The 12,352-nt window shown below is 46.7% G+C and overlaps 1 protein-coding gene across 1 annotated transcript in view; it reads left to right on the top strand.

The window, feature by feature from the left end:
• The first annotated feature begins 395 nt into the window (after positions 1 to 395).
• LOC122399364 (netrin-1-like) overlaps positions 396 to 12,352 on the top strand; it is a 100,288-nt gene continuing 88,331 nt past the window's right edge. Inside the window, exon 1 of the mRNA XM_043400005.1 lies at positions 396 to 2,504. Coding sequence (XP_043255940.1) covers positions 1,163 to 2,504 — 1,342 coding nt within the window. The 5' untranslated portion in view covers positions 396 to 1,162. The remainder of the gene's footprint in view (positions 2,505 to 12,352) is intronic.

A 12,352-nucleotide genomic window follows, 5' to 3' on the forward strand; every position in this document is an offset into this window, starting at 1 on the left:
GGGACTACATTCGTAAACGCATTCACGGGCCATAAGAAGGCTGTTAGCGGGGCCGGATTTGAGCCGCCGGACCCCTTTCGTAAGGGTTACGAGGGTACAATTGATATTTACCGGGCACGAGTTGCTGGTTTTCGACGAAAAGGTACCCCGATACGGATGCTCGTCGCGACTGCCATCGAAAACTTTCACACTCACTAAACGGAAGTAACTTTTTGGGCAGGGAAGCACACGGACGTTCTTGGATAAATTTCGTCCACTGTGTACGGTCCGGCGTGGCTCGGCGCGGCGTGGCTCGGCGCGGCGTGGCTCGGCGCGGCGTGGCGCGGCGCGTCGCGGCGCAGCGCGGCTGCTGGATCCTCGGATCCAGTGTGGCGGAACGCGAGTAGTGGGGTCGATGCGAGTAGTGGCGTTGTCGGATTGGCCCAAGAGGAATTGGTCTTGGATAAGAGGGTGCGAGCCGACGGTCAAAGCGAACAGAGAGGGAGACTCCGGGTGAGCGAGAGAAGAGTCGGCGGTGGGGAGGACGGCGAACTAGAGAGGGACTCCGGGAACAGTTTGGATGCACACTGTGCAAGGACGGTGATTCAGTTAGCGGCGAGCCGCCGTCGGGAAAGCGTCGTCGTTGTCGGTTTTTTTCCTCCTAGCGTTGCGTTTTCGCGACACACACGCGCGCGGACGCGCGTTTACAAAATCCTCCGGTCGCTCGCGTGGAAAACGAGACCCTACCGCGTCGCAGTTGCGTTCGATGGTGGTCGAGGAGACGCGGGGAACAATCGGCGAGCCGGAAGTATCGTGATTCCCGATCGTGGCAAATTTTTTTCAACGATCGACGATGCGAGTCGGAAGCGTGATCGAGAGAAGCGCCGGGCGGCGGGCACCGATGTTCTGAGAGGTTGGTCGATCCGGTCAACATGACGAGTTAGAGCGTGGAATCGAGCAGGATCGTGCACGGGATCGCTACTCTCGTCCGAGTCTCTTGCGAGAGCGCAGATCGATTTCCCGAAGAGAGGACGATTCGCGCCTAGGTGACACAGCGAGGGTGTCAGAGAGGGGGAGGGGCAGGGGAAAGAGATAGGAGATAGGAGAGAGGAGAGAGAGAAGAGAGAAGAGAGAAGAGAGAAGAGAGAAGAGAGAACGCGGGGATAAAAGAAGATTGGCGAGAATGAAGAGTCGAGCGGCATGGGTGCTCGGAGTGCTCCTCGGGGCGATCCTGTTTCGTCGGGGGAACACGTTGGCGGGCAGCGAGTTGTACGCGAAAACGTTTTCCAGCCAGCAGCATCCGTCGGACCCGTGCTACGACGAGGACAGGCCACGACGTTGCATACCGGATTTCGTGAACGCGGCGTTCGGCGCCGCGGTGGAGGCGTCCTCGACCTGCGGAAGCGGCGGTCCCACGAGATACTGCGACGTGACCGAGCAGCCAGGAGGTAGCACCGGCATAGGTCAGTGCCACGTCTGCGACGACAGCACGCCGCGGCGACGGTTCCCCGCCAGCTACTTGACGGACCTGAACAACCCCAACAACGTGACCTGCTGGCGCAGCGAGCCGCTGGTCACGTCACAGAGTTTCTCCGCGCCGCCGGACAACGTGACCTTGACCCTCTCTCTAGGAAAGAAGTACGAACTGACCTACGTGAGCCTGCAGTTCTGCCCGAAGGCGGCCAAGCCGGACTCGATCGCGATCTACAAATCGATGGACTACGGTAAGACGTGGCAGCCGTTCCAGTTCTACTCGTCCCAGTGTCGTCGCGTCTACGGCAGACCGAACAGAGCCACCATCACCAAGGCGAACGAGCAGGAGGCGAGGTGCACGGACAGCCACAGGTACACGGGCGGCGACGGCCTCGGTCCCGTCGGCAGGATCGCGTTCAGCACCAACGAGGGCCGTCCGTCGGCCGCCGATTTCGACAACTCGCCGGTCCTGCAGGATTGGGTCACCGCCACCGACGTCCGCGTCGTCTTCAATCGCCTCCACATGCCCCAGCAACCCTCCCAGGAACAGGTCTCGCAGCTGGCCAACGGCGACAATCGCGATCACGGCCTTGACCTCGGCCTCGAGGAGCTGACGAAACGCGAGAGGGAGCGGGACGAGAGGCTCAAGAGCCAGAAGAACCTGATACGCGGCTCCCTGGACCCGCTGGCGACCGCGTTGCCGTCGGTCCATCAGGTGATCGCGCCCCAGGAGATGCAGTCCAACGACGCGGTCGACGTACCGGAGATGAGCTTCGCCGCGGTGACCGTATCCTCGCCGACCACCACCACCACCCTGACGAACCAGCTCGGTATCACCACGCTCGCCCATCACTACGCCGTCTCGGACTTCGCCGTCGGCGGCAGGTGCAAGTGCAACGGTCACGCGGCAAGGTGCATCCCGGGCAAGGACGGCGAGCTTGCCTGCGAGTGCAGGCACAACACCGCCGGCAGGGACTGCGAGAGGTGTCGCCCGTTCCACTTCGATCGACCCTGGGCCAGAGCCACTACCAGAGACGCTAACGAATGCAAAGGTTAGTCCCAGACCGTTGCCCAAAACTGCACCCTTCACCCTTTCAGCGCCGAGTCGTGGCACGTTCACTCTCTGCTCTTGACCAATCCTGAAATTTCATTCAGAGATACAGTATCCGGCGTATACGGGGACTGGAGCAATGCTGGCAAATCAAATATGTCGGATAGTTGGAGTATATTTATATATCAAGTGATAGAAACGAGGAACAGAGTCATAGACTAGGTGTACGAGTAGAGATCCAATGTATTCTTTTGGTCCATTTTTGTTGGGCGCTAGAATCTCATTACCAACAGGTCACAGAAACGAACGGTAGAGCAAATGAGACAGAAAATGAAATTACAGAAACATTTCTGGTCACACGTTTTTTTCTCGAAAATGCGTATGATTTTGGGGGTATGTCTATTCATCAAAGATTCACAGTTACTTGCGTTATCAATTACTGAACTTGCATCAGAATCTTCGGTAAATTCAAGCTCACACGTTGGAGACGACGGTAGAGTCGAACGAGGTACTCGATCAGAATCTTGAAATTGATTTTGTTGAAACTTTTGCCTTCTCGCGTTTGACTATATCCACGCGATTGTTCGCTTATCGGGTTTCCAGATGTTTCCCATCGTTTCTAAAACGGCAGAGCAACGTTCTCGACTAATTCGCAAGTTGATTGTCGTGAATCTTTACAAAGCAGAACCTCCACGCGTTCCTCGCCCGACCGCGACGACCAGAACGCAACTCATCATTTATGGCAAAATTACCTGCTTGGAATCTTAAGAACCATTTATGCGCTGCATTGTCAGCGATATAACCTTCCTCGTGGATGACACAAATGCTCCAAGTAGCCGTAACGTCTTTAGAATCGTGATTAAACTCGTACAGGTCGGGGCTCCTTTTATTATTAGCATAGAATGGAAAACTACGCTGTAATCCAAACCAAAGGAAAATATACGGTGAATGCACAAATGTTGCCAGTTACAGTACGGTATAAAATTATTTATTCTTTCAAGACTCTTTTTCCAAATTCCCTAAAACTCTGCTGTTCGTTCCGTTTTACCTCGAAAACTTGAGTGAAATGTTCAACTGTTCCTCTCGTGTACCACTAAATGTTGACGAAAGTTGAAAGCAAAGCTGAAGAAACTGAACGAGATCCCTGTTCCTTATCGTTCCACCATAATCTAACTTTTTTTTCTAAACAGTATCAGATGACATTCGCTAGCCAGGCCAGAGACCCGAGCGATAGTCTAATCGTCTTGCTTCGTCCCCCCATTCACGAACCACTATCTCAGGAATCTTATTAAACTTGTCGAGCCATAGTAAGTACTATTGCCTGCATTAATTCTATATTTGATGCGACTATTAACATCTGTTACCCACACTTAAATACCATATGCTCGAACAGATTTAATTATAACTTCGTATCTTAAGTGTTTGTTTCCTTCGTTAAGCTTCGTGTCTCTTCCCCATTAGTCGTTAGTCTCACGTTCTTCCGTCTTATTCTCATTTGTTCTATTCTCCTCCAAGTACCCAATTACTCGATCAACTTGGGACATAATATTTTAATCGTTACCTTTTGGCCAACTAAAATTTTCTTAGTCGATGAATTACAGAGGGTTTTCTAATATCTTTTACCGCAATAAATCGATTATTTAAGTAAATAGAATTTCAACGATTTTCTCGAGCGGATCCGAGGCTAATTGCGAAGATCGTAGACGTTGCACGGTGTCGCGAAAATAAGAATCGCGTGTTCGTTTCTCCGTTTCTCCGTTTTACTCTTGACAATTCCGTCTCTTATTCCCGGTTCTCTGTTTTGCCCGCGGAAACTACCCCCCAGGGGCAGGGAGCTCCTTTCGGTTCACCCCTTAATTCGAAGCGGCGGAGCGTTGCCTCGAGACTCGTATATCGAGGATGTATGCTCAAATCAAAAACGTCGGGGGCCAAACCACCCTTTAAAATCGTTTCGAATCGATAAAGGACCGCCCTTTTCGCGCGCCAACGAGGGTGAATCGCGACGAAAAACCAAGAACCGTAATCGTAATTAATCGCGGAGCCATCTTCCGCTGTCGTTTCGATCGAGACGCTCAAACAACTTACGAAACACTTTTCGATAAACAGAAGAGTCCTCTTCCTCGCCGTTTTATTTTTTAGTATTGTAATACAAGGATGTTTATCTCGAATTTATATTACGAGCAGCTGAGGTCAACCAGATAGAAAAAAAAATGGTCTATTGAAAAGATATAAAATCCTTCTGCAAGAATACATTTATTTAGAAGTTAGATACAGCGGTGAATGCATTTTGGAGAAGAGAAACATTTTTTTTTTAATATTGTTAGAAACAGGGTGTTGAAAAAGGGGTACCAAACGCGAAAAAATGTAGAAAACGCGAGGTCCCGGGGTAGTCTGGTCGAATGTTGTTCCGTAACGCAAAAGGGGCGGTTCTTGTTGTTGCGGCTGGCCGTTAATTTGACGTGGCACGCGTACCGGGCTGTTTACTGCAATGAATTATGTTCTCAAGGGTCCGTTTATACGACACGCAGTTATACGCGTACGTTCCGCGATTCTTGCCCCGTACTTTTCTCCTTTTTCCCCCCTTGGCCCCTCCTTTGTATTCTTCGGGCCTTCTTCGTTACCGCTTCCTTTTCGTTTCTCTCGATTTTTCACCTACCCCCTCGGAATGTCTGCTCGAACTGCGTGGAATTCCGCCGTTCGGGACACCTTTTCATAGAGCGTATCTTTTGTAACAGACTCCCGGATACTTGCAACCAGGTAGAACGAGCAAACCGTTCCTATTACCGCGGAATTCTTTTCTATTAAAAGAAATAAATCATTCGACTTTAAAAAATTTCTACCATTCGGTGGGAATCTTCTGGCCGCGGAAACGAAAATATTTTCTCGTATATCGATGTTCAAAGGAGCATTGATCCTCGCGAAAGACCTGAAACAGATCGTTTTTTAACCCTTAAGGTGGACTCTCGATCTTAATGTTGATTTTTACCGAATTGGTAAATGGAAACCAACTTTGAAGCATTTAAAAAATAATGAACCAATGAAGAATCACAGAAATTTTCAAACAATTACACAATTATGGCCCCCAATAATCCATTTAAAGATTGAACGTCTGCTTTAAAAGATTGGTTCGCGATGCAATGTTTAATTAACGAGAAAAATACGTAGATTCGTTCTTGTTCCAATGGTTTACGGACACGCTGTGTACGTTTCGCGAGACACAGAATGCGTCTGTTGGAGTAAAAATTGAATTAGAAGGGAGGAAGGAGATTACGAGAAGGATCGGCTTGAAATTCATCGGGGTCTCTCCCGGCCAAAAATTATTACAGTCAAAGAAGAAAACGATGGAAGAGGCCCCGGCTCGAAATTCGTCGCGCCCTTCCGTGAACAATTACGCGAACGACGACGGTTGGTTTTGCTCCGCATCGCGGGACAGAAACACTCGACGATTTTATTACGGGGATCCTTTTCCAATTAAACGGTTGCTATGGCGATGCTTACGGCGCGTTCATGATGTCGCAGGTACACAGATTTTCCCTTGTATCGTTACTCGTAATTTCCCTAACCCCGTATTTAATTATCGAAATAATCGAATAAACTGTAATTGTACGCTAAACTGTTCGCCTTCGCGGCGAAACAGGTTTACCCCATATCATTTTACGATTTAATGCCGTAATACCCGCGTGCTCTAACGCGTTTGCTCGAGCTACGAGACCGGACACCTCAATTTTTATCCATTTAACGCGTTAATATTAAATAGACTATGTAGCGGAGGAAGAATCGCGTGAAAACAACAATTTATATTTTAATGGATGGAGAAAATATCGTTCCAGTTTCAACAATACAAGAATCTTTTTAATTTGCTACACGTACAGATTGTAAAATCAATTTATTACCGAAATAACGGAGCAAGGGAGGTTACAATTTGCATACGTTTAAGCTTGATATCGTAAACGCGAAGGAAAGCGATTATTTCCAGCCCTTACACGGTCGCGAACGTTAAGGGGGTTAATAGAAAGATAGAAATCTGTGAGAGTTCTCTCGGTTAACTCGAAAGCAGTGTTTTCTTAGGCAGGTCAAGAATCACACTCTTTCTCGTCAAGGCCGGTTCCCGGGAACGATAATTCGCGTTCTGTGAAATCCATTTATGAAGAGGAGACTCGAAACGCCGCGGCGCGCCGCGAAGAATCGATAAAGGAGGTCGGTACACGACGAGGCAAAACGGTTTTCGTTCGAGCGGGGAGGCAAGTAGAGGAGAAGACGAAAAAAAAAAGGAAAAAAAAGAAAAGGAGAAGAGTGGAAGAACGGCAGGGGGAGCTCGAATTAAATTACATTTTAATTTCGCGGCCATTTCGCAGCGCGCGGTCGCGATATGCCAAATATCCGGTGCAATTTACATTTTAAATTGGACACTTCTTGCCGCGATTCGAGGGTTTTCGTCGGTGACTGGCATCATCGTCTGACGAGGTTGTCGTCGTCGTCGTTTCGGTGAAAAAAAAAAACGCCTGTCAACCCCTTCCGCGTCGGAGATTTTCGAAAAAGCACGAACGCGCACGCGGCGCCGCGTCGCGATTCCTCCTGCGAAAAAAACCCACGGTCGAAACCTTCCCTCGATTATTCGGTTCAAGTATTCCCGCTTTTTCCGGGGCGCGTCCTTTTAAATTCGCGTTTCAATCTCCCCGTCGCGGCGTCGGGAAACGTTTTCAACCCGTTTACCTTCCGCCGCGTTACGATTTTTACTCCGGACGCGTAATTAAGCGTGTTTACGTTACTTGTGAGCGACCTAAATTCCTACCTGATTACCGTTAACGTAAAGAAAGGAATTAAAGAATTGTTCTGACCGCGATGGAAGACCGTTTGAACATGTTCGTTGTAGTTTGAATAGCCTGTAACATCTCTAAAGTACACAAAAATAGTGTGTATTAAACTCGAAAGTGGTGCAACTCTTCAAGCATCAGGTTTAAACAAAAGTTTAAACTGCAATTGAAGACCATTTGAATATGTTTGATGTAGTTTGAGTATCCTATAACGTCTATAAAGTGCACAAAAATAATTTACCAAACTTGAAAATGACCCAATTCCTGAAGTATTAGGTCTGGGACCATTACTCTACTTAAATGATTTTTGTAACTAAATAATAGTAAAATTTATGATCCTTGGAGATTTCGAGACACGAATTAAATTTCATTAATCTGTATTCATTACGTTTCTCTCAAACATTACGATGTTGAATACAGTTTCGATGGGTCAAAATGGACCCGCAGGATCGATCGAGGAACGTTCTTACTTGGAAATCCTTCGTTCGACGGAGAAAAAGCCCGGTGATCGGTAAATATGCAACAAGGGGGGAAAAAAGTCCCTTCGGAGAAAATCAAAACGGTATCCGCGTGACGGATCGCTTTCAGTCCGCGATACCTCTTGTTTTTTACACGTTTCGGAACTACACGAATGTTATTCTCTCTCCGCAGTCTTCCGCCGAAGCTTGTACAGCGATTATTCTTCGTCGTGATGCGAAGCCGACGCGCTTTGCATGAATGGGAGTCGTCGCGACCTCCGAGATGAATGGCTCTCTCTCTTTCTCTCTTTCCCTCTCTCCCCCGCCTCGTCCCTTCACCCTACTCACCTTTTTTTACCTTCGCGACGCCGCTGAGCATCGGTTCGTTCGGAAAATATCCGAATATTTTCCGTAATCGCAGGTGTTTCGTAATAAATTGCAAACGAGAGGGTAATTTGGATCATTTTTTGGTAATTCGATGCAACCAAATCGAACGAACATTCTCTACAAACAGACGATTTAACAATGCTTTACTTACCACGGTTGAAAATTTAATTTTGATTTTGACAAACGGTCAAGAGAGAAAATAAAATTCAACTCTACTTTTTGGATATTTTAAAATTTTATCCTAGATGCGCTTCGTCGATAACTTTAGCGTATTTAAAATATATTTCGAAAGGTTTCATTACTCTAGCATCTGTTATTATGGCACCTTGCGCTCGAACTTCCGCGATGGAAATACACGTGCTTTGTCGACGTCCCCGAGGAATGTCAGTCGCATTGAGACCAATAATTGCAGAAGCCTTCATTGAAAATGCAGGAAGCAACGTATGCGACGATTTAGATGGTTTTTGTCCCACTGAATAAACTCTTAGCAACCTTCGAACAAACGCGTTGCCATTCTCGTTATTATTTTCATGGTATCCTCCTAGGTAACACGCTCGACAAGATCGTCGTTATTTAAACTTTCAATTCAAAATCAGTGTGTCGTGAAATAAATTTTTAATTTCAATTAATTGGCTCTAATTTTAACGATACTTGTGCAATTTCCTCGCAATTGTTACGTAGAGGTTCATATTTTTCGTTATCTAACAGTTTTATAACGTTAATTGTAATCTGTATTAACTTCAAAATGCTTTCTTTATTTAATAATCGCCGTTAGAAGACAAATATACTCTAACTGGATTCGAGTATCGATAAATTCTTTCAAGACACAATTCGATGGATGCCTGATACGCGAACGTTTTGTTTACCAGAGAACACGTACGTAGTGATGTTTAAATAAACGATAAATCTGTCGACGACAGGTTGTTGAGCTTTTGCACCGTCGCTTGTGAAACATCGAGCGTTGCAGTTTCTGTCGTTCGTCGGGTCCGCGTGGCACCCACTTATCCAGCTTTTTTAACTCGCCAAATCAATCGCAGGTGACGTGAAATTGTCATAGCACGTTCACCTAGATAATTCTTCGTTGAATTTTCGAAAGGTTCGATCTGTCTCGAATGAAATTTTTGTCGGTCGAAAGTATTGGCATTAGTTTTGGCGAGCATCATGCGCGCGTATGCGTAAGCAGGATATCCCATTTTTCTCGCAGGGAGATAAGAAACGATATTTGTTAACCCTTTGCACTCCTATGTCGAGAGCCAAAGACATACACTTGAAAATTACAAAATACAGCAATACTGTAAATAAAACAGATATTCGATCGAATTTATTTGTTCCTCCGTTTGTTTAAATTGCTCTATTTTTTAGTTAACGTAAATTTAAAATAAAAGAAAATTGAAATATAATTGGGAGTGCAAAGGGTTAAGGGATAGGAAAGAGTTTTGGAGATTCGAAGGCGGTTCGGGTCTCGGAATAAGCGGCGCGCGCGTGTCTGCGGCGGTTTCGTAGCCGCGGCCAAGAGAAAAGGAAATATATCAGTGGCGCGAGAGGCCTTTCCACCGGGCCGATTTTCACGTTTGTGTTCGTGAACGGTGCGCGACCGAGCCGTGCATACCTACGCATGCATGTGCAACGCGCAAGATTTACTCCGACCGGCGCGGCGACGAGGGAAGCTGCAAGAGCGCTGAGAATACGTGGACTTTGGCGAATTTCGTTGCACACTTTTTGGACTCCCGGGTATCGAGAACCACGCGCGTTATTTTCATTTCGATTTCGACTCCTCCCTTCCCTCCCCCCCTCGTCCAAAGTGCTGGCTTTCTCGAGTAACCTTTGAATTTCACGCTAGAATTACTTGTAATGGACATTGTTATGTAATCTTTAATTTACCGGTAAAATTGTTTGGGTTCTGTTCATGAGATGAAAGAGGAAAGAAAAGGGAAGGTCGGTCGAGCGTTTGCGAGAGAGACGAGAGCGTGGCCCTCTGGTGGCAAGTACGAGGAATCTTTACTTTCTCTCTTCCACAATCCCTGGTAAATATACTAAAATTAACTTAATTTTTAATCAATACAAAAACCACAATCTCTCCGTGAATCTAGTACTATATCATTTTCAAACGTTAGAAGCATGCGGCCGGCGAATGCCTTGGAAACATCATCGACGAACGGTAATGAATAATAAGAGACACGGCTGAAGAGCCCCCGGTGGCACACCTTTTTTCTCGAACCGTTGACGCTTCGTTTCGAACAGGAAGCGGATCGAGGCGTAGAATATTTTAGCCGACGATCACTCGAAGCGACGGAAAATTGCGCGGAAACGGGAGGAATTTTTCGTCGTGTTGGAAGAAAATTCCAGAGATGCCGCGCAGTCTATCGTGTACCGGACAGTCACGAAATTGCGGCGCCATGAACCTCTTTGGCATTCCGAATTCTTTGAGCCTCGTATGCGCGTTGTTGCGCAACGGTTATGCAACAGATCGCGATTATGCCAGAATCTGAATATTACGCGAGATCGATCTAAGAGATTACTGTACCGGTGTCTGTTGTTGTTCTTTGCTGCGAACGAAGTGATTTAAGAAGCAAACTTTTTCAGAAAAAATGATTTTGTACAGACGCCTGCGTTTTGCATCTATGATAAAGTATTTTACCTTTAAAAAATTGCTTTTGTTTGGTGTTAAAGTGTCGCGAATTTCAATCTTAAAATTTCCTTTTCTTTTTAAAGAAATTACCATTTTCATTTAGTATCTTATCGCAAACAATCGTGTCACGCGTAGAAAGAAGTGGAAATAACTACAGTTGTTTCTCGAAGGGAGATTCAGAACGCCTCCGCGTACTTAACCGGAAACCACGATACAAGGGTTACGGGAGATATACATATGTATATTTATTACATTTTGTGAAAACACGTGACAATTTTACTTTGTCGCGTATCAGTTAGCATTTCTGGCCAATTTTTGAAATTTCAAAATCACAATTCTTCTATACTTTTATAGAGCATAAAAAGGCGAATTCAACGGTACATAAGACCGTATAAAAACCGTGAATGAAAAAATAAAAAATTTTCAAATTCAATGCGGGACAATTTTCCGTTGCCCGATTTGCCTTAAATGTTGCACACGCCATTTTTCCCCGTACAGTGGTGCAATTTTAGGGGATGTTCAAATTGCATACAAAATTCATCAACGCGTTCACTGTCCAGTTTCTCAGCGGCGTATCGAATAGCACGGTGACACGACCCACATACGGGTCACGGGCAGTGAACGCGTTGAGGCCCATTAAAAGGGACATCGGTGGGATTAAAAAAATGTTTGGTGCTTTCCAATATGGCGTCGAGAATGAACCTTACCGGCGGTAACCTTACGGTGTCGGCGGTGATCCGGGTGAAACATAAATTTCGAATTCGCGTTAGTTGTCCGTATCGAAAGGTTGCTCGGACGTCCATAAATACAAGCGATAGTTGGCGCAGCGCGCGGGGTGTTTATCCGAGCGCGAACCAGCCGTACACCGGCTCGTTCGTATGTAGCTAGGTACGCGAGACGTATAAATAAATCCAGGAGCTGCCACGCGGTCTGCCGTGAAACACGGTGTCTCGAGAGTGCACCAAGCACTCTCCCTACCCGTCTACGCGCACGCACGAGTACTCGCACACGCGCACACGCGGCGATCTCGTTCCGCGACTCGGTGGACACGTTTTCTTTGGCGCACAGGTGCTTCCGCGATTTGCGGGTATTCTCGTTCGGAGGATTCGCCGTCGCTTTTAACCGCTGTTGCTCCCCGTCTTTGAACGCACGCCGTGAATCGACCGCGATTCGCGCCCGTTTATTAACCACCCGCCCCTCTTCCCTCCACCCGACCGTTTCGAAAAGCCCGCGCGAAACGAACCCCTTCGTCCAATCGCTTTCGTTCTCGTTTTCGCGCGGTAGTTTCTTTCGAACGACACTCATCGTTGAAAATTCACGTGTTGGGAAATACAGGGTGCTCTACGTCTCTGGAAGAACGTTTGAACGTGTTTGATATAGTTTGAGTATCCTACAACATCTCTAAAGTATACAAAAATAGTGTATTAATTGCGTCTTGCATTGCAGGCCAAGTATTTACAACTTAACACAAGGGTTATTTAAATAAATGTAAATGTCTTGTACATAGTTGTAAACGAGAAAAAAAAGATTTTTAATATCGCTTCGTGTTACGGCAGACGCT

This window comes from Colletes gigas, unplaced genomic scaffold, assembly GCF_013123115.1.
Source record: "Colletes gigas isolate AHSC1104 unplaced genomic scaffold, ASM1312311v1 Colletes_gigas_Sc00002, whole genome shotgun sequence".
Taxonomy (NCBI): Eukaryota; Metazoa; Arthropoda; class Insecta; order Hymenoptera; family Colletidae; genus Colletes; species Colletes gigas.